This window comes from Perca fluviatilis, chromosome 7 (assembly GCF_010015445.1).
Source record: "Perca fluviatilis chromosome 7, GENO_Pfluv_1.0, whole genome shotgun sequence".
In the NCBI taxonomy this organism is placed as follows: Eukaryota; Metazoa; Chordata; class Actinopteri; order Perciformes; family Percidae; genus Perca; species Perca fluviatilis.
The window spans coordinates 36,261,984-36,285,983 of NC_053118.1; the positions used below are offsets into that span (position 1 = coordinate 36,261,984).

The 24,000-nt window shown below is 41.3% G+C and overlaps 1 protein-coding gene across 2 annotated transcripts in view; it reads right to left on the minus strand.

The window, feature by feature from the left end:
* Positions 1-24,000, minus strand: part of LOC120563179 (atrial natriuretic peptide receptor 1-like) — a 125,379-nt gene that overhangs the window by 69,654 nt on the left and 31,725 nt on the right. For both annotated transcript variants that reach the window (XM_039807335.1, XM_039807336.1), the window contains exon 3: positions 24-211. In XM_039807335.1, coding sequence (XP_039663269.1) covers positions 24-211 — 188 coding nt within the window. The remainder of the gene's footprint in view (positions 1-23; positions 212-24,000) is intronic.

Consider the following 24,000-nt stretch of genomic DNA (forward strand, 5'->3'; position numbering starts at 1 on the left):
TGTGTGTGAAATAAACTGTGTACCTGGAAGGCCTCCCTGGCGACGGCGTCGTCCTTGTCCCCACGGGCCCACGGCTGTCCGTGTTTGGAGTTCAGACTTTCTCCGAACACGTCGATGTAGAAGAAGACGTACTGCTCGTGAGGAAGATCAGCCTGCCGGAACTCAACCATCAACTTCCTGAAGACGTCCGGGGAGCAGCAGACGAACATCACTGTGAAATGAAAGGAGAGAGAGAGAGACATTAGCCTGGTCCTACCAGACTCTGGTCCACTAGCCTGGTTCTACCAGACTCTGGTACACTAGCCTGGTCCTATCAGACTCTGGTACACTAGCCTGGTCCATTAGCCTGGTCCTACCAGACTCTGGTCCACTAGCCTGGTCCTACTAGACTCTGGTAAATTAGTCTGGTCCTACCAGACTCTGGTCCATTAGCCTGGTCCATTAGCCTGGTCCTACCAGACTCTGGTACACTAGCCTGGTCCATTAGCCTGGTCCTACCAGACTCTGGTCCACTAGCCTGGTCCTACCAGACTCTGGTACACTAGCCTGGTCCTACCAGACTCTGGTCCATTTCATGTGTCCAGAGAGTCTGGCCACTCTCCATTGACAAGTGTTAACTTCCTTGAAGGCGGGTACTCTTTTGAAGTTTAAAACTATTGGATCTGCCCAGAGCCACTCTGGATCTGCCAGAACCAATCGCTAACGGTTGGTCGTGACGTTGGCTTAGCATCGCTAGCGTTAGCCTTAGCATCGCTAGCGTTCGCCTTAGCCAACTCCTTCACCACTAACAGAGCGAGCTGGAAAATCAAACTGTTCCCGAACCCCGTGGGGGAGGAGGGCCACAACATCATGGCCCCCCCAACACAACTCAGCAAAGATTGTTCTTGCTCGGGCTTGAAAATTGAGCAGAAGTACGTAGGAGGGCGGAACCAGGCTACAATTTTATAGCATGTAAAGAAAAAAATTATAAAGGCACGTTGAAAAACGTAGAAAAAAAGTGATGAAAACATCAGAAAAAGTGACAAAAAACTTGGAAAAAAGTGACAAAAACGTCCAGAAAAGTGGCAAAAATGTCGGGAAAATCTTCAGACAGAAACTTCGAGTGAAAAAAGTGTCGAAAAAGACGACCAAAACGTTCGAATTATTTCTACATTTTGGCCGAGAAAAACAAAAATTGCATCATGGTCGACAGGGGAGACAACACGAGGGTTAAAGGGCAGGCTCTTTTAAAAAAGATCTGGCAGGTAATTGGATGAACCATCCCTCTATCACGTCCGCCAATGTTGTTTTGTAACGAACAGTCGCAGCCATCACACCCACCTAACCGCCCGTAACTGCCAGTAGTTTCTCACCGGACGCCGATCGGTTCAGTTCTCTGCTGTTCGGACACAAACGTGTTCAATTGAAGCCTGACAAGATGGATTTCCGTGTAATATCCCGAGAATCCAGCAGCTGTGCAAGGTAACAGTCGGCCTTGGGTTGGTCTATATTTCAAAAAAATAAAGATACGTATATATCCGCCGCCATCCATTTAAGCACACTCAGAAAGTTCTGTCAGGCTAAGCGTACCAAAATTCAATCTGAGCGGAAACCATCCCTTTATTTCTCTATCAGCTGTAACCCTCCCACCAGCATCCCATAGGCCCAGAGAGTGTCCCAGGCTTCATTTTAAAAAGCCTTGGCCACAACAAACCACCTACACCATATATATATATATATATATATACCATATTCAGCTTCAACGCATTCTAATGAACGGGTTCGTATGATATCGTCAGTAACTTATGGACAACAACTCGTATGATATCCTGTGAAATTACGGCGAGTAAAAGGTGACTGTGAGTCGGGTACAGAGCACCGTGAGGGGACCGTCACTTCGGACGCGGTTATAGTTGAGTTTAGCGACAAAAGGTGACCGCCCTGCGGCGACAGTTACATTTAGATACCAAACAGTAAATTAAGATTAGAAAAGAGATTGTCCGGTCCCCTCAAGAACTACTCCCGGGACATGGACACCCGTTTCTTGGGTGAAAGTCTTGTGTTTTCTCCTTAACTTCTTCTGGACATGAACACCTGTTTCCTGGGTGAAAGTCTTGTGTTTTCTCCTTAACTTCTTCTGGACATGAACACCTGTTTCCTGGGTGAAAGTCTTGTGTTTTCTCCTTAACTTCTTCAGGACATGAACACCCGTTTTCTGGGTGAAAGTCTTGTGTTTTCTCCTTAACTTCTTCAGGACATGAACACCTGTTTCCTGGGTGAAAGTCTTGTGTTTTCTCCTTAACTTCTTCTGGACATGAACACCTGTTTCCTGGGTGAAAGTCTTGTGTTTTCTCCTTAACTTCTTCAGGACATGAACACCCGTTTTCTGGGTGAAAGTCTTGTGTTTTCTCCTTAACTTCTTCAGGACATGAACACCTGTTTCCTGGGTGAAAGTCTTGTGTTTTCTCCTTAACTTCTTCTGGACATGAACACCTGTTTCCTGGGTGAAGGTCTTGTGTTTTCTCCTTAACTTCTTCTGGACATGAACACCTGTTTCCTGAGTGAAAGTCTTGTGTTTTCTCCTTAACTTCTTCAGGACATGAACACCTGTTTCCTGGGTGAAAGTCTTGTGTTTTCTCCTTAACTTCTTCTGGACATGAACACCTGTTTCCTGGGTGAAAGTCTTGTGTTTTCTCCTTAACTTCTTCTGGACATGAACACCTGTTTCCTGGGTGAAAGTCTTGTGTTTTCTCCTTAACTTCTTCCAGGACATGAACACCTGTTTCCTGGGTGAAAGTCTTGTGTTTTCTCCTTAACTTCTTCAGGACATGGACACCTGTTTCCTGGGTGAAAGTCTTGTGTTTTCTCCTTAACTTCTTCAGGACATGGACACCCGTTTTCTGGGTGAAAGTCTTGTGTTTTCTTGATAGCCCTAGGAGCCAAACCCCCTGACCTCCTCCCTAGGAGAATCTTCACGCTCTTACACAGCGGCAGTCAATGTGCTGCTGACAGTAATAAATATGTGGAATACACACCAATTACAGTACTTTACTTTTCAGAGATATATGTACAAATGGTTCTGGTAGGACCTTTTTCCCTCCAGTTTTTGTCTTTCATTATCATGGCACAGCTCTTCATAACTTAGGGCAAAAACTTTTAAATATACTGTAAAAGATTTTTTTTAAATCAAAAGCAGCAACTTTTGTGCCCAAATACAAAAACATTTCCACAAGATGTATTCAGTGTTGAGAAATAAAAACGAGTGATTTTGCTTATGTGGCTGCTTCTCTTTCTATGGCTACATTTACAATGCTATGTTTTAGTTTAAAAATGAATATTGTGATATTAATATTGATTCACAGACGAATGTGTGTGTGTGTGTGTGTGTGTGTGTGTGTGTGTGTGTGTGTGTGTGTGTGTGTGTGTGTATGTGAGCATGTGTATGTGTGTGTGTGTGTGTTTTGCTCTGAAAGGCCTCTCTAAGAGCATCAGCTGTTTAGTTACATTGACAGAAATCCATTAAGCCTCTGATTCTACAGTAGCTGATCTATTTTGTAGACTCAGACAGAATCAATAAGCCTTTGATGGAGTTTATCGGTAAAAAGACACGTGAGGCATTCAGGTTACACTCAGGATACTCTGGAGAAAACAGCTTTTGTGCCTTGGCCGTTACTAAAACATGTTCCCTTTGTTTCAGATGTAAAAGAACATTCACTAAAACATCACTTCTTGTTTTATTTTTTAAGGTACATCCACATCATAGGTGGAGATTGATTTTCAGCTTTCCATTCAGTCATGGTATTATAAAGGAACTATAAATGTCATTTCTATAGCAAAAAGAACACAAAGTGCTCTGCATGCAAGCAAAGAATCATACCATTTACAATAAAACAAGGAGAGATAGAATAAATTAGAGTTAAATGTAAAAAAAAACATCATATATATATAAAATATATATTAAGATACAATAATTGTTAATTAACCATGTATTTAAAGGACAAATCCAACGCAAAATAAACATAGGTGTTAATAACACATGTGTACCGATGTCGACCGTTCTCTGGGAAATGTTTTCATGGTAATCCAATGTGACCAGTTTTAGCGCAAACCGCTAATTAGCTTATAACGCTAGTCATCGCGGCAGAGGGTAAAGTAAAAAGAAATATTTCTAACTAACAAGGCTCAAAATAGCACCACACTTCCACGGTAGCATAATGAGGGTCCCTACATGTAAATCGAAACATTGAGAAAGACAGTAGCTTTCACGTGTACAGGCAGGGGCCATCTTGGGAAAACAGTCACGACCACTAGAACGACAACGTGCTTGAGCTATGTTACTGGTTACTGGTTGCAAGATGGCGCCTGCCTGTATACGTGAACGATACTGTCTGTATAAACTATCTTCCCTCATTATGATACCGTGGAAGTGTGGTGCTATTTTGAGCCTCGTTAGTGGTGTAGAAATAGAGATTTCTTTTTACTTTACTCGTGCCCCGACGACTAGCGTTATAGCGTACATTTTTCCCAGTAAATATATTTCCGATGGGGCTATTGGAATGAAATTCTCACCAGATGTCAGTAACAACCCAAGTAATCCACACATACAAAGAAATCAAAACATGTACGTCCGTGACAAAAGTTATGTGTAATAAATTGTAATGATAATTTTTAACGTCCTAATTTTAATTAACCAAAAATAACACGGATGGATGATTCCATGCAACGCGCTTTGCAAGTACAACAAAAGATCAGATCTCTAATTTCATTGAATTTGGGGTGTTTCGTTATATTTTTTAGCACTTGAAAAATAAATTAAAATGTTTCGAAACAGTATCCCAATCGAACGTTGACATATACACCAGTCTGTGATTATTCTTCCTTTAATATTAGTCTAAATATTTCATAATTTCTTTTTTTTTTAACTCAAGGATTAGGTATATAATTTCCTATAAATTAGGTTTATTGACCATGGATTCCAAAAATAAGTGTAAAACTAGTAATAAGTTGGTGTTTATACATAGTAGTGAAAAGAAGTGTAAAACAGCAACAACTAAAAAGTGCCAAAAATGTGAAAACAAACACCAATAGTGTCAGAAAAAAGGGACAAAAATGTGTGGATTTTGGTGTTTTGGGCCGACAAGGACGACAAGTGCATGGTCCAAGTGCATGGTTCTTCCACCGCTGGTTTTCCCTCAATACTGGACCAATTCAAAACAAGCTAGGGGTTGACAGATAAGCGTTGGAGTCTTAGTAACATAGATGTCTTCAGTATTCGTGCTCTCCGATGCCGAGACTTTTCTTGGCTTCCTCCAGCATCAGAGCGCCAGGAAGTCTCCCGAGGCGTGATGACATTCCTCCGGCCCGCCTCTATTGTTCCAGGCTTTAATAACCTCTGTGCAGGAAGTGAAACGGTGAAACCACAGAAACCACGCGGGGCTAAAAGCTTTCTTCCGATTGATCCTGAGTGCAGTACTCCCTCCCTCCCTCCCTGCCGCTGAAACTGAATCGCTGCACTTCATTCCTCTCTCCCTGAACTAAAAATACCGATCTAAAAATACTCGCTCTGTACGTTCTAGACCTCTCCGAGTGTATGTATATCATACAGCGGGGAAAATAAGTATTGAACGCGTCAATATTTTTCCCAGTAAATACATTTCTGATGGGGCTATTGGAATGAAATTCTCACCAGATGTCAGTAACAACCCAAGTAATCCACACATACAAAGAAATCAAAACATGCATGTCCATGACAAAAGTTATGTGTAATAAAGTGGAATGATAATGGGAACTAGAAAATGCATTTCCTGCAGAAAATGCGTGGGAATGCTGGATAGCTGAATTGCTAAAGCTAAACTGGATGAATAGCTTAAATACAATAAAATGTGTAAGTATGTGAAGTTACGCAGAGCCAAAAAACTTACGGAATAATAATAAGTTTATAAAGAACCGAATAACAATAGTAATGCTGCTGAATCAGCATTCCCACTAATAAATATTGAACACATGAAGAAAAATGGGGTGTAAAAAGGCATGGTTTTGTGTGGATTACTTGGGTTGTTACCGACATCTCGTGAAAAGTTCATGCCGATAGCCCCATCAGAAATATCTTTACTGAGAAAAATGTTGACGCTTTTAATACTTGTTTTCCCTGCTGTATTTCATACTTCATATTCTGATGTATGCAGTGGTAAAAAGGAGATATCCAAACCCCCCCCTCTGTAAAAAACCTTTGACTCTAATATCTCAACAAAATAAAAGAAGAATTTCTCTACTGGAAATTTATGCAAAATTAGCGCATATTTAACAAGATAGCGCTTAATTTCCATATTTGAACGTAACATTTCTGAAACCTTGTAAGACAAAAGAGATTTGTCTTAATGTAAGTAATCAACTGGGGAAGTTTCATGTTGATATCTATTAGTTTATTTATTTTTTCCTATTCACCTGGAGTGTCTCCGTTTATTGGTGTTTTAAGCCCCCAACGTCGTCTTCCAGGCAGCGCTGCCTGGAAGGCACTAGGATAAGGCACTAGGATAAGGCAATGGTTAGGGTTAGGTGCCTTGAAGTCAACGGTCACAGCGCTGCCTGGAAGGAGACGTTGGGGGCTTAAAACACCATTGAGCGGTGTCTCCCCTCAAAACCAAAAACGACAACGGGGTCAAATTGGTGGTGATGGCGCAGTGGATATGACACACGCATTTGGTGTGGGAGACCTGGGTTCGATTCCCACTGCGATACATCAACCAATGTGTCCCTGAGCAAGACACTTAACCCCTAGTTGCTCCAGAGGCGTGTTACCGCTGACATATATAGCAATTGGAAGTCGCTTTGGATAAAAGCATCAGCTAAATGACATGTAATGTAAAAATTGGACCCGAAGACAACAGGAGGATTTTCTCCATCATACTTCAGTTTGTCACAAACATTCAACATCAACACTTCTGGAGAAACGTGTTTTTTTTTTTTACTGGACAGGATGGGGGAAGAAAAACTGTCATCTGAAAGTAACTAAAGCTGTCAGAGTAATGTAGTGGAGTAAAAGTACAATATTTGCCTCTGTAGACAAGTAGAAAGGAGCAGAACATGGAAATACTCAAGTAAATTAAAGTAATAAATGACTTAATTAAGGGAATGATGCAATAGTAACTTGATCGATTGATTGATCAGCAAATGTTTTTGGATTTTGACGATGTTTTTTTGTTATAGGGTTGCATATTAGAAAACGATAGATCGAAAACCCTTTGACAAGGGTGATTTTGGTAATTAAAGATATAAAAGGTATGGACATTTCATAAAAGGGTATAGAGCTCAACAGTGTTAGCCATCCAGACGTTGGGTCTGGGAACTCACCATTGGCAGGGCTCAGTGTCGTAAGCCAACGGACAGTGCCTAGACCCCCCCTGGCTGCAAATTAAATTTGCTGCCACTAGGGTGCGTATAGATTTCTAGGCTAGATTGACGGCGGAAAAAGATTGTCCGTGCACCGGGCACATGTTTCAAAACGGTTGTACTTAGTGTCTTCATTAATTAATAGGTGTGTTTTGGGTGTAATATGCAATAAACCAATCAGAGATCATCTCCCATTCCCTTTAAAAGCCAGGCGAGACTATTTACCAGAGCCACCGTGCTGTGTCCGGAGCTCAGCGCCGCCCAAGACGATTGTGATTGGTTTAAAGAAATGCAAACAACCCATAGCGTGTTTTTCTCTCCTATCCCAGAATGCATCTGAACAACATCCCAACTCGGGAAACGAGAGCATCCGAGGAGCATAAGAATGCACCGTGTGCCTTGGCGGAGCTCATGTGTTCTCCGAGTGCCGTTCCAGTTAATCCTGAGATGTGACGGAGACTTGATATCCAGCATGTCATTTAAATAATCACGTAATTAAGCCGTCACGGAGCTGCACTCTTCACACGAGGGGTTGCAGAGAAGAAGAGCAAAAGGTCATGCAGGAAATAAGGTGTTCTTCTCATTTTAATCTCCTTTCTGTACTTCTGTTCCTCTTATGTCACTAATTCTCACTGCTGTCTGAAGTCTTAATGCTAACGCTTTAGCTTTGAAGGTGTCAAGATGATTTAGTTTTCTCACAGCCAGAAGATTAGATAGAAATGATAATAACTTTATGACTTTTTCAAAATGATCTACATACACTGAATGTATGTTTTGTATTACTTCTTTCATCTTAATTTGAAAAGTAACACTCTAAAATAAATGTAGTGTAAGTAAAAAGTACGATATTCCCTCTGAGATGTGGTGGAGTAGAATTAATAAGGCATAAAATGGAAATAGAAAGACATCATGTCTGAAGCACACATTAGAATCGGTGACATGTGACCCTGCAAACAGACTAATGGGAGACGCCGTTTTACTACTCCCTGTGTACAAACTAATTATGTTCGGCAATTACACCAAGGCACCAAAACACTGAATGCTATTACTCTACCGCCAATGAAACGCAGCTGAACACTGAGCAGAAAAACAGCAAAGTAGAAGAAGAAAAGAACGTTGTACTTTTATGTTGTTGTACTCATGGAATTGGTTCGGTGGGAATAAAAATAAATGCCTATTTTTTTCCCTGATTTATAGATAATGTATTATAAATCATACTGTGAATAACCACTATTTTCATTATCATTTACAATTAACTGGATCCCAAAGTCCTCAAATGTCTTGTGTAGAGCTTACTTACTTACTTACTCCTATTCGTCCCCTATGGCAGTGTTTTTCAACCTTTTTTGAGCCACGGGCACATTTTTTACATTAAAAAAATCCCGCGGCACACCACCAACCAAAAATGTTACAAAATGACCCATTGTAGCCTCATACAGTATATATAATTTATTATATAAAATGTAGTCAATTTTGTGTTGACAAATTGACAGGAACTGGCAGGAACTGAAGAAATGTGCCCAAAAGGTGGCAGTAATTCTTAAGTCTTAAATCAACAAGGTCATTATTGCGCCACTTATAATAAATAGTATTTAATATATCTGTCATCACATTGCAGGCACAGATGCGCAAAAATGGAAAATTATTTCTGGTAACTCAATAAAATAATTTTGTTAGACCAATTAAGTAAAATTGGATAATTTCCCACGGCACACAGGAGGATCTCTCACGGCACACTAGTGTGCCACGGCACAGTGGTTGAAAATCACTGCCATATGGGACATAAGGCTTCAATAAGCACTCTCCATTACATTGGGTCCCTGGCAGCATGTCGGGCGTAATCTCCTTGGTGATTCTCCGGCTTTCCGTTTTCTTGTACAGTTCATTGTTGGAGATCTTATTAGGACAAAAGATCTGGCATATTCGTCGGAGGCATCCATTGTGGAACACTTCCATTCTCCTCATGTCTGTTTTGTGTAGGGCTGCAATTAGTCTATCTCCACGACGTTCCACTTCCGAGATTGCTCCGTTGGCGACAAAAATCTCTGCAGGGTAAATCCAGACAGCTAGCTAGACTATCTGTCCAATCTGAGGTTTCTGTTGCACGACTAAAACGACTTTTGAACGTACACATGTTCCACCAAAACAAGTTCCTTCCAGAGGCTATTTTGCAGAGGCACCGTGGCTCCGTACGGCGCTTAAGCGTTGGCTCTGCCATCTTTGTTTCCTCTACTCGGACGAGTGTTATGGTGTTACGCGAGCACGAAAACGGACATTCTCTCCTCCCGTTACGCAGATAGTTGAAGAACCACTAACGCAAGTTAGGCGGTAATTATTGGATGGAAGTAGCTGTAACGTGATTACTGAGTTATCAACAGTAATGCGTTACAGACGAGTGTAATCTGATTACAGTAACGCGTTACTTAACACTGGTAGCTAGGGCCCAGCTTTTTTCATTGGAACAGTGTTGGCAAAATCCTCATAATGGAGTTTTTGCTTGAAAAATGACAGTTATCAATTATTAAAATAGATGACAATTCAGTTTCTGTTGGTCAATGTTTAATTCTCTAAATTAAACTACAAAGGCATAGCTTAAAATATGCTTTAACCAATGAAAAATGTTCACACAGTGGCTCTGAGGACTGAAGTCTCCAGACTACGCTGCTGCCACAGAAAGAGGAAACACTCACTGCTTTGTCCCGTCAAAATAAAGGTCATGACAAATACCACTGCTTCTGACCTTTTACACTTCCACTTGTGTAGTTACGGTGATTGATACGAAAAGATTTGGTAAAGCTCTAATGAGATGCTGTGATCTTTCCCGGCTTGCTGTACATCATTTCTGCATAACTTTAATGTTGGGTACATTCAGTTCTCTGCTGGAAAACTAAAATGTCAGGATCATTAAAGCCGCTCAGTGATTCGTCAGATGTCTCCTGAGAAGATTCAAAATGTATATCTGCACAATCGCACTCTGAGGCGAAGATGTAAATTGGAAAATGTTTTAAGCTTGTGCCAAAGAATGTGCACTTATCCGAAGATGTTTATCTCCAATTCATCGACGTACAAGGACAAGAGAATAAAGGAGACAAAACTGGAGGAGACTAACAGAAAGACCTGCAATTCCTGCTAAACTTGAACCTCTAAAAGGCCTTCACATATCGGGGGTGTGATGATTAAGCTTTGTCTTTTATGCGTTTTTAGTGTTATTTATTCATCATCTGCTCTAGCTTTTCCATCGTTTTGGACACAGATATTAAGATAATAACGATCTGAAACTACCACAAAGGGACACAAACCGACTACAAAGAGACGCAAAACCCCACACAGACAAAATCCCACAAAGAGACACAAAATCTGTGGGGAAATTGCTTTTTATTTTAAAGTTGCAAATGCAAAGCGCTTTTGCAAAACCTTCGCCAAATACGCACACCTTAATCTTCCACAAACAGTGTAACGTTACAACAAAGAGACGCAAAATGTATTGGGGAAATTGCTTTTTTATTTATTTATTTGAAAAACGTTACATTTTCTATAGGAAAGACGCCTAAATCTCTTGCCAAATACGCGCAAACTCTTCCACGAAGCCGGGGAAAACACTGCACTTGTACCATTCTAATCGCTTTGGGAATATAACTTTTTAAATTTTGAGCTACTGCTACCTTCCCAAGTGTGTCACATGATCTAAACTCTATGTGCATTGTTTTTGTAGCTGCATCTGAATGTGGCAGACCCCCCCCTCCTCCACCCCCACAGGAACTGCCACAGCAAACGCTTCCTTCCATCAGCAGCAACATTGATTACTGAACACAGACAGGATGGAGAGACCACTCAGACATTCAATCACTTATTGACTGACTGAAGGGAACTGTGGAACAGCATTGATGCTTTTAGAGGGAATAGGAGTTTTGCGTCACGCTTAAAGGGATATTTTGTTTTGGTTACTTTCAACCTGTAGCCTTTTTTTTTCCATGCATTGAACTTTTTGATACTGGTCCAGTACTGAGCAAGAACGCTGTAACCGGCAGCGGTGAACCGGGCTGTAATGTAACCCTACAGGACAAATGTGCATCATCAATTTCTATCCACTAAAAGTGCTGACAGACTCTGATTATTATTCTAAGTGTCTGACAACATTATGGAAAGGATCTCTACAGAGATAGACCTTTTAGTTAAAGAGTAAGATCCTTTTAGTTTAACATGAAACAGCCCCGAAATCACCATCACCAAACTCCACCAGACTCCATGTAAATAATCAGGACTTTTAGCGTGTATAGAGCAAGCATATCTCCACCAGACTCCATGTAAATAATCAGGACTTTTAGCGTGTATAGAGCCAGCATATCTCCACCAGACTCCATGTAAATAATCAGGACTTTTAGTGTGTATAGAGCCAGCATATTTCCACCAGACTCCATGTAAATAATCAGGACTTTTAGCGTGTATAGAGCCAGCATATCTCCACATGAAATGGGTGAATTAAGGGTTTATTTCAACCAAACCAGAGTGGTGATTGTTGGAACAGTGGAAAGATGAACCAAGACATGTTTTTAACAGTTGTATTTCATTTCTGTTTCATGTTAAACTAAAATGATCTTACTCTTTAGACACTTAGAATAATAATCTGAGTCTGTCAACGGCAACAAACAGAACTTTTAGTGGACGGAAATTGAAGGTGTGCAATAGCCCATTAACGTTATATTGCAGCTTGTTTCTTGCTTAATACTGGGCCAATGTCAAAGATTGCTGTTTCCATCAGTCACATAGAAACAAAAACATGGGAAAGTAGGGTTCAGGTTGAGAAAAAAAAAAGAAGTTACCCTTTAATTTGATAGTACCTCTGAAGAGTTGTCTCTCCTTTCTCCGAAACAGTTTGTAACAATCGGAATCAGAAAGGGCTTTATTGCCAACTCAGTCCTTCCAGAAAAATGCGGAGTTTTTTTGTGATTGTTGCGGGCAAAAATCCTTGATTATACGGCACGTTTTTTTTTTAAATGCGATGGAATATGCTATATGATATTTATTGCGGGAACTTGCAAAAATTGCGGTTTGATGAAAAAGAGAAAAAAAGCGATTCCCCCCCAACACCCTGCTTTTTGATGATGTTCACGTCACGTAATTACGTCACTTCATAACTTTCCCATGGCAACAGGGGTAAATGGCTGCTCTTGTGTGAAGTAAACACAACATTTTTCAACTTTCTGTTAAGATATATGTGACTTTTTTGCAACGAAAATGCGGGGATCATTAAACCATGCAAGCCCCGCATATTTTGCACGGAAATCGACAATTTATGCGGCGAAAAATGCGCCCCCGCATCAATATTTAGACTTTGGCTGATTATGCATTGAATTATGCGATCGCATAATTGCGTTTTTCTGGAGGGACTGTACATTTTTTACAAATACAAGGAATTTGTCATGGTGTTGTTGGTGCATGTCACACATTCTCTAAATATAAGAAGGATAAAAACAATAAACAATATAAGTATAAACATATACACACAGTACGTATTAATAAAGTTAAAAATAGAATGTAAAATAAAATAATCAAATAAGTTAAAGAGTAATAAAAAAGGAACAACTTGGCTACAGCCAAGCTGCTTCTCCTTAATGTTCTCAGAGCGGAGGGAACGATATCTTAATGAGTGTTTGTTTCCAAGTCTCTTTATTACCTCGATGCAAGCCTGACACAGCTAATTGGGTCGGCCTGCTGCCGTCAGTGACATCTGCGACCCTGATGTTCCTGTGCGTGGCGCCACGCCGGATGCTGCTCCATCGGCTTCGCTCTCCGGCTCTTTAATGTGACACTTGTGTGGAAGGCGTACTGTCAGAAGGCGGTCAGCTTCTTCATTAAGTCCAGAGCCTTTTCAATTACACTCTCGGTTTGTGTTTGTTGGCTCCTGCAAGTCAACAGTGAAGCGCTGCAACACACAGCCTCTTCATCCGTCTCCAACACCTCTGCATCATTATCACATATTTACCGCACAGTAACTCATCATTAAAGCTCACATACAGTCGGTGGACACAGTATTAGGGAGGCCTACTTAGACAGCCTGTTCTCATGAGCCATTCATTCAAAAAGCTACGAAAAGTCAGTCCTTCCAGAAAAACGCGATTATGCGATCACATAATTCAACGCATAGTCAGCCAAAGTCCGCACATTTATGCGGTGGGGGGGAAGGGGGCGCATTTTTTCAAATACGCCACATAAATTGCCGATTTCCGCACAAATAATGTGGGGCTTGCATGATTTCATAATCCCCGCATTTTCGTTGCAAAAATGTCACATATATCTTAGCAGAAAGTTGAAAAATGTTGCGTTTACTTCACACAAGAGCAGCCATTTTCCCCTGTTGCCATGGCAATGTTATGAAGTGATATCATAATATCAAAAAACACCGATAAACTGCGGTCCAGCCGCTCTACGGAGCCGTACATAAGTCTCACTGTGCACTATATTGTTATGAATCTATAAATATTGTTACGATGCGTTTTCCCATAAATATTGTAATTTGACGGTTTTTACAAATATAAAAATGAATATCGATACCGTAATATTAATAATCGATATCGCGATATCACATTTTGTCAATATCATGCAACCTTACCGTGCGCTCCACATTGACTGCTGCTGTATAAGAACGCGGTTAAGGCGTTTAAGGCCGCGGAGTGAGCGTATCAGCTGCGTGGCGTGTCCGTTTATATTTCGGCTCCCATGGTAACAGGTTAGAGCTTACACACTGCCTGCGTGAGACGCACGTCTCTACCGCGCCGAAAACGCATGCCTGCTAGAAATAGAACCTATTTTTCACGCAACACGCAAGCGTGTTGGAAGCGTTTCCAGGCAAAATAGAACAGGAAAAGTTTTTTATATGTCGTTTAGACACAAATACATATTAATAAATGACATGTTTATGTTTGAAAGTCTCGAGGTTTTGACATAAATGCAGATATATGAATGTAATAACAAAAACAATTGATTTTATAATATTGCCCCTGTCAATCCAGAAGGAAATATTCTGGAGCCTATTCTGCCGTCAACACTGCCGACGTTGTCTTGGCTGTAATCAGATCAGAATATATTCATGTTTAACATTTCATTTTACCAATGGGAGACATCCATGTGTCCAGACGAGGCTAGCAGCAGCAGCAGCAGCAGCAGCAGCAGCAGCGCCGCGTCAGACACGTTTCTGGTGTGTAAAGACGTAGAAATCGCCACGCAGCCGCCAAGCAGCTGACACTCAACAGAAACGCGACGCTCACGCCACGCAGGCAGCGTGGAACCGGCCTAACACACAGGATCCTTTAAGCCACGGAGCGGAGTTTGTTTCCCGGTGAAACCACAAGACTTTCACGTTTGTGTGTTCTGGGAGTGTTTTAATCCAAACCAGACTATATTGTTGCACTCATATTGTAGGTGGTGGGCGTTTTCACCTGTTCACCTGGTATTTTTTTGGGGGCTTTGACAGAGAAGGGGAGGGGAGAGGGGTGAACCTGGGAGCAACACACTCTCTGTTGACCGCCGCACTTATTTCGACTCACAAAGTAACTTTACATTTGGTAACTGCTAGTTGTATTTTACGTGTGGAGAGATAAATCATTGCAACCCAATCTGGAGCGCGTCACGGTGTGTTTAAATGCATCTCTCTCAGTGTTGAGTCCCTCGCGGCAGCACTTTGTTGGACCGCTTAACAGCCGCAACAAGTAGCCCACCGACGCACTCTGCCCTCCGGCACAGGACAGTGACGCCATTCCTAATTGCATCTACACCGCTCTGACGTGCTCGATTGTTTTTCCAACGGAGGAAACAGCCGCCAACGAGCACTACATCTCTGCTATTAGATTTGCAGCAGGCGACCGAAAAACTCAATAACTCCAATAATTAATACACAGACATTCATGCTGTTCTCATGAACCATTCATATATAGCTAGGGAAAGTAAAGCTCTGCAACTGGTGTGCAATCCACGTATTTATTACAGTCAGCAGCACATTGACTGCTGCTGTATAAGAGTGTAAAGACCCTCGTAGGGAGGAGGTATGGGGGGATGTTTGGCTCCTAAAACACGGGACTGATCTTTTGCAAACTAAGACACAGCAAAGAATGTACTTTTTAAAGAAACTGCTTGTTTTTAATGTCAATAACAAAATGCTCCAAATGTTTTATACTGCTTTTATTGGAAGTGTTTTAACTCGCTGTATTATCTGCTGGTTCGGAAATGCCACCGAGTCTCAAAAAAAGACAATCAGAAAAACAGTTTTAACTGCCAGCAGGTTACTCGGGATAACACTACTGAGCAGTGAACACATTTACAAAGACAGACTGGTGAGAAAGGCCAATAACATGTATGTGACTACACACACCCCCCTGGCATCTCATTTTAAACTACTGCTATCTATGCGTCGTTTCTGCCTACCCCTTCTGACCAAGATCACATCCAAATTCTCGCTCGTACCACAAGCCATAAAAGCCTTAAATCATTCAAATAAGCAAGTCGTCCAGCTGGCCTGGTCATACCCAAGGGTGTATAGTGTATTCACAGCGTGTGATGTATTTTCTTCAGGTTATGCCTGTCGGTGTCTGATGTAAGGACTATTTGTTTGTATCATATGTCTGATGTCTTGTCATAAAGTGCCTTGCGATTGTGCGGCAAACCCAACTGCCCCACGGGGACAATAAGGTTATCTACTACTACTACTACTGTCAAGCCGGGAAGAGGCGTCATTATCCGAAGTATGTTCTAACATTTATTTGTATTTGGTTAAATTTCTTTTTTTTTTAATTTTTTAAAAAAAAAAAGGGCTTGATTACCCAAAAATAACATGGATGATTCCACACAACGCTCTTCGCAAGTACAACATAAGATCGTATCTCTACTTTCATTCACAATTTTGGGTGTTTTGTTCAATTTTTTAACATTTAAAAAAAAAAAAAAACGCAGTATCCTGACTGAACGTTGACATATACCCTTCTTCGATTATCCTTCCTTTAATATTAGTCTAAATAATTCATAATTGGCCTTTAAAAATAAACATCTGCCTGCCTCTATGGGAATTTAACATAGGGGTGGACTGACTTTAGTTGCCAGCGGTTTAGACATTAATGGCTGTGTGTTGAGTTATTTTGAGGGGACAGCACATTTACACTGTTATACAAGCTGGACACTTAATACTTTACATTGCAGCAAAGTGTCATTTCGTCAGTGTTGTCCCATTAAACGATATAATGAAATATTTACTAAAATGTGAGTAGTGTACTCACTTTTGTGAGATGCTGTATGTCAGCGCTGTGTTTAGGATGCTGTAGAGAGACGAGCTGCCGATAAAGAGAAACAGATGTGGTTCGGAGGTTTGGTGTAACGCAGGTCGGTCAGAGCAGGCAGCAGGGGCGCCCGGATAGCTCAGTTGGTAGAGCGGGCGCAAATATGTAGAGGGTTCGACTCCGACCTGTAGCCCTTTGCTGCATGTCATTCCCCCCCTCTCTCTCTCTCTCTCTCTCTCTCTCCACTTTCATGTCTTCAGCTGTCCTGTCAATAAAGTCCTACAAATGCCCCAAAAAATAATCTTTTCCCCGTCACATGTTGAACATTCGCTGAGCGTACGGTCCATTTGGCTTCTCGCCAGGGGGCCGAGGTTTCTCACTGGGGGAGGTAATTGGCTGAGGTTTCTCACCGGGGGAGGTAATTGGCTGAGGCCGAAGCTGCGGGGGGACAGGGAATGGAGTCGCACCGCGAGCTCTGACACAACAGCGCGTTGTCATGTGCTTTACGCTCGCTGCAGAGTCCCAGAGGGCTCTCCTGCAGAGGAAGTTCACGAGCCAGCAGAACAACAGCTCCAGCTCTTGCTTCATTTTAACCTTTACTCTCCATCACCATCAGTCCAGCCCAGTCACAGAGACCTGACTTCACTTTAACCGACAATGTTGAATGCAGAGCAATGGATGTGATCTTTTCTGGCATTGTATAGACCAGTCCCTCCAGAAAAACGTGATTATGCGATCGCATAATTCAACGCATAATCAGCCATAGTCTGCATATTTATGCGGTGGGGGCTGCATTTTTTTCAAATACGCCGCACTTTCGGCGCAGAAATTGTCGATTTATGCGCAAATTATGCGGGGCTTGCATGATTTCATAATCCCCAAATTTTAGTTGCAAAAAAAGTCCCATAATACAGTACAGGCCAAAAGTTTGGACACACCTTCTCATTCAATGCGTTTTTTTTATTTATTTTCATGACTATTTACATTGTAGATTCTCACTGAAGGCATCAAAACTATGAATGAACACATATGGAATTATGTACTTAACAAAAAAGTGTGAAATAACTGAAAACATGTCTTATATTTTAGATTCTTCAAAGTAGCCACCCTTTGCTTTTTTTATTAATAAGGGAAAAACTTCCACTAATTAACCCTGACAAAGCACACCTGTGAAGGTAAAACCATTTCAGGTGACTACCTCATGAAGCTCATTGAGAGAACACCAAGGGTTTGCAGAGTTATCAAAAAAGGGAAAGGGTGGCTACTTTGAGGAATCTAAAATATAAGACATGTTTTCAGTTATTTCACACTTTTTTGTTAAGTACATAATTCCATATGTGTTCATTCATAGTTTTGATGCCTTCAGTGAGAATCTACAATGTAAATAGTCATGAAAATAAAGAAAACACATTGAATGAGAAGGTGTGTCCAAACTTTTGGCCTGTACTGTATATCTGAGCAGAAAGTTGAAAAATGTTGCGTTTACTTCACACAAGAGCAGCCATTTTCCCCTGTTGCCATGGGAACGCTATGAAGTGACGTAATTACGCGACGTGAACATCATCGAAAAGCAGGGTGTGGTGGGGGGAATCACTTATTTTTTTTCTTTTTCATCAAACCGCAGTTTTTGCAAGTTCCCGCAATTTCATCGCATAAAATTGCTTAAATATCATATAGCATATTCCATCGCCTTTTTTAAGAAAACATGTCGCATAATCAAGGATTTTTGCCCCGCAACAATCACAAAAAAACTCCGCATTTTTCTGGAAGGACTGATAGACCAAACAACTAATTGATTAAATTGAGAAAAAACAATCAACAGATTCATCAACGGTTAAAATAATCATTAGCTGCAATCCTAAATGACTGTGACTACTATCTAATGAACCAGAACCAAAACACCAGCAGGAGACAGTTCTTACGTCCCAGAGGAAGATAAGAGTAAATCCATAACAGCACGGTGAAGGGACAGCAGGGATAAAGCTGGCTGACAGTTGATCTGAGTGACTCAAGGCCCATTCATGCATATCTGCAGCCTCCAGGCCTCTGCAGCAGCTGGGAGGGCTGGCGGGGCGGGGGGGGGGGTTGAGTCATGTAAAATTCAAGTTTCTTACTCAATATTCAGATTCTGACTACTCTTATAATGTTACTGTTTCTGCACTGCAATGGTACTGTTACCACACTGCACATAGCTGTCTATATGGTTCATACTGAATATCCATATTTATTCAGTTTTTATAATATATTCTGTTAATACACTGCATATATATATATATATGTATATATATATATATATATATATATATATATATATATATATATATATATAAAGTACAGGCCAAAAGTCTGGACACACCTTCTCATTCAATGCGTTTTCTTTATGTGTTCAACCAGTATCAGGATCGGTGCATTAACTGGAGTTAATGCACCGATCCGATACCACGTCATAAAGCCCTAAAGAAAATCTACATTAAAGTAGTTTATTTAGGTTATTTTTCCGTTATAACTGACTGTCAAACTGGAGAATAAAAGAAAGTTCTGGGGCATTCATTGTTTGTGTTCGTTCATGAGAGTTTAACCTGAGCCAGACCGACAACAAAGATAAAAATAATATCACACCCGTACACGGATAGTAGTATACAGTTAGTAAACATGATAAAATATATGACACACTGGTATCGGATCAGTACACAGTATCGGCCGATACGCAACTTCAGGTATCAGAATCGGTATCTGGAAGCAAAAAATGGTATCGGGCCATCTCTAGTTGAAGTTTTACCGGGCTTTTTCCATGTATAATAAAGCCACACTGGAGCGCTGCTTACTCAGCTCCATGGCTGCAACACAACAAGCGCCTGGCCGCTACGGAAACCAAAACGTGCGCATATTAAACTGGGAAGCAATGATCAGATTTGACACTAAATCCTCCAAACGATTCCAATAAAGAAACAATTCTACTGGAATCATAATTTTAGAAACGATTCCCAGTAGGAATCGGTTCTCGATGCCCAATCCTGGCTGTAAGTGAGCACAGGTTTTGGTTTTGGCCTCTGTACGGGCACAATGGCACCAAATGTGGCAACCTCACTGTGCAACAAGATTTCAGGAAGCTGCACGACAAGAAATAGTTCCCAGATGTGGAGAGACTTTTATTCCTTTAAACCAAAAGGAGCTCGTAGCACGGTCCAAACAACGCAGAATGCACTGATTTTAAATTAAATAACGTGATTTGAATATCAAACTCAGTTTAAACTTCTTTGGGAAATTGCTTATTCACATGCTTTCCAAGAGCGAGGTGAAAAAAAACACACGTCCTGTGTGTTTCAGAACAGAGCTGGAGCATGAATGTATAATAAGAACTGGATACAGTACACTGCAAAGGGTCATCCGGTCTGCAGAAAAGATCACTGGCTGCTCGCTGCCCACACTTGACAGCATCACCTCATCCCGCTACCCCAGCACAGCAAAAAACATAATCAAGGACTCCTCTCACTCAGGCCACGAACACTTCCAGTTCCTCCCTCAGGAAGGTGTTACAGGTCTGTCAGAACCCGCACATCCAGGTTCTTCAGAGACAGCTTTTTCTCCACTGCCATCACAACTCTAAACATTCAATTACAGAAATAGGACTTCATCATGCTGATTGATTATCTTGCCTGTTTTGCACTGCATTTGCACTTTCCTAGTACTGTGATGAAGATGTTTTGGTGTGAGAGTATGACGTGAGTAAGTGTATGAATGTATACATAAATATATATAAAGAAAGAACTGATTGATTTAAATATCAGTAACTTAAAGTGCTCATATTATACTTTTTCCCTTTTACTTCCTTTATTGTGTTATATATCTTTTTTGTGCACGTTATAGGTTTACAAAGTGAGAAAGCCCAAAGCCCCCCCCCAAGGGACTTACCATCTCCAACAGAAAACACTGTTCACCAACTGCTCCAAACAGCTCTATTGTAGTCCAGCCTTTACTTCAGAGACAGACATGGTCACTTTGTTACACACGTTATAATGCTCGCCTAGCTGCTAGCAGGGCACGCCCTCATACTCTGCTTCTGACTGGCTAGTAGTCCTTACCTAGCTACTGTCAGGGCACGCCCTCATACTCTGCTTCTGACTGGCTAGTAGTCCTTACCTAGCTACTGTCAGGGCACGCCCTCATACTCTGCTTCTGACTGGCTAGTAGTCCTTACCTAGGTACTGTCAGGGCACGCCCTCATACTCTGCTTCTGACTGGCTAGTAGTCCTTACCTAGCTACTGCACATGTGCGACTCCCAACAAAGATGGAACAGAAGTGAGATGTCTCACTCTGTAGCTAAAACATGCACAATGTGCAGTACAACAAAAATATGGTATATATGTATATATATAATATGGTTTATTTTAAATTAAACCATGTAAACCTATTCTGATATAACCTCTAAATTCAATTATGAACCTGAAAATGAGCATAATATGAGCTCTCTAAAATATGCATCAGATTTAAAACATCAGAGGGAACGAGAATAATCAGGATATATAGTTGTATAAAAGGGGTAAACTACTGCTGCATATCAATGAGTCAGTGTTTCTGGTGGACATGTACCCAAAGTTAGAGTCCGTAGGTTCACTGAGACAATCTGAACCCCCTGAACTTTAGTGCTGATGTCTTCACTTCTCTCCGTCCAGTAGTCTGATATCACCACTCTGTGTCTCTGCCCAGATGAAACCGGGCTCCCCGGCTCTCAGATTCCAGCGTATTAATCTTTAACTACTGCCAGATGGACGGGAACAGCGGCGAGGAAGAGGAAAAGAGGGCCGAGGCACGGCCTTGTGGGTAGATTTGTTCAGGATGATCGACTGCCCGCTTCGCCGCGGCGGCGACGACGACGACGACGACGGGACATGAGGCGGTGACATCACCCTCTCCTGTGCGGGAAGACGAGGTCACGGAGCGTGTGGTGTCAGCGAGTGTTTGAGCTCCAAATTAGGTTTCAGTTTACGCTCTGGAGCCAGAGAGTTTGGAAACGACGGCTTCAGGGACGGAGGAGAGAGGATTTTTAAAAACGCTGATGTTAACGAGTCGAAGAACGCCCAGGCAACCCTATTTCTTTTTTAATCAAGCCAACTGTTCAATCATATTTCCTGTACATTTATTTTAAGTGCATTGTTAGGAGCATAACCCCTTGAGATGAAGCATCTCGTTTTTCAAGGGGGTCCTCGAGACTTTATTTTAAATTCTTTTTTATTTAACCTTAATTTATCCAGGTAAGTCGATTGAGAACAACTTCACATTTGCAACGATGACCTGATCACATTCACACAGTTCCACATTCATTCCTGCAAACTCAGAAGGGCTGAAAAAGGTGACAACACAATTTTTTCCCGGTGCTAAAACGAAACTTTTAAAACGGTGCCTGAACCAAATATTTAAATATATACTCTGTATATATATATATTTAAAAAAGAAGCACCTTGTTCAATTGTATTTGTCTGTTCTGTATATTCAAAAACGGCAATTTTCGCCCGAAAAACGACTAGTTTGCAGGTATGTACCTGGAAGCTATATATATATATATACTTTTTTATTAATAAGGGGAAAAATTCCACTAATTAACCCTGACAAAGCACACCTGTGAAGGTAAAACCATTTCAGGTGACTACCTCATGAAGCTCATTGAGAGAACACCAAGGGTTTGCAGAGTTATCAAAAAAAGCAAAGGGTGGCTACTTTGAAGAATCTAAAATATAAGACATGTTTTCAGTTATTTCACACTTTTTTGTTAAGTACATAATTCCATATGTGTTCATTCATAGTTTTGATGCCTTCAGTGAGAATCTACAATGTAAATAGTCATGATAATAAAGAAACACATTGAATGAGAAGGTGTGTCCAAACTTTTGGCCTGTACTGTATATATATATATTTCAGGGCCTGACCGAGAGTCATCAGATCTTCTGAGAAATTTATTTTTACATTTCAAACCTAATATCACTGAGAATACTACTTAGATCTTTGAAAATAAAAAAGATTTTTTCACTCAGCTCTGGCTTCGGTTAGTTTCCTTAACTCGATGTCCTTTAATGGTTTCATTTTCTCCGCCCTCCGTGTGCGATCTGAGATCTTACACGGTCTAATGTTTTAATATGAAAGCCGTCATGTTATCTTGATAATCGCTGTGTCTGTTCTTTGACAGCGTGCCGTGTTCAGCTGGTTTTTTTTCCTTTTGGGGGCTGAAAGGACCCAAAGCACACAGCGAGATGGTTTTGATAAATTTGCAATTACAAACGTCTGGTGATTAGACCCGAGGCCTCTCGTGTCGCTCCTTTTTTTTTTGTTCCCGCTGTGATTAGACACCTCCGTCTACGCTCTCACACAACGCTCTCACACAAAGTGTCTTAATCAGTAATTATAGAGCAGCCTCATTCTTCATTTGGCCGCCCTGATGAGCACAGATTGCAGAGTAAACACATAACGATGACGACTGTGGAAGCTCCAGTGAAGTCTGAGCAAACCTCAGCAGGAGAGCACATTTACAGACTAGAATACCCACAACTACAACATCTGTGCAACGTCTGGCACCTTTAGATCGCTGCCTGTACACTAGACATGGACAACTGGATTCACTTGTCTAATTCTGGTTTCAAGAGGAACTTAGACTCATATTGACCGCTCTTAGGAAGGTCTGGCAACACCACAGATGCATTCTGGGATAGGAGAAAAAAAAACACTATCTTGTATCCGGCGCAGCGCGGCGCAAAGCCCGACGCAGTTGTCAGTTGTCAGTTCAGCATAACCACCTGAATGACTTTTCGGGCCCTATCTTGCACCCGGCGCAGCGCAGCGCATAGCTAAATGCACCTGCGCCCATCTGTGCGCCCATGGGCGTGCTGGTCTTACAGGGAGGGGTGTTCAGGTGCATTCTGGGCGTATTGCTATCTTGAGGCAGCGGGAAGTGATCGCACCATTGACCAATAAAAACCTGGTCTAAAGTCAATAGATCTTTTCAGATACAGTATTAGGGGACCACTACGGTCTATATAAAAGAGACTTCAGATACAGTATTAGGGGACCACTACGGTCTATATAAAAGAGACTTCAGATACAGTATTAGGGGACCACTAAGGTCTATATAAAAGAGACTTCAGATACAGTATTAGGGGACCACTAAGGTCTATATAAAAGAGACTTCAGATACAGTATTAGGGGACCACTAAGGTCTATATAAAAGAGACTTCAGATACAGTATTAGGGGACCACTAAGGTCTATATAAAAGAGACTTCAGATACAGTATTAGGGGACCACTAAGGTCTATATAAAAAGACTTCAGATACAGTATTAGGGGACCACTAAGGTCTATATAAAAAGAGACTTCAGATACA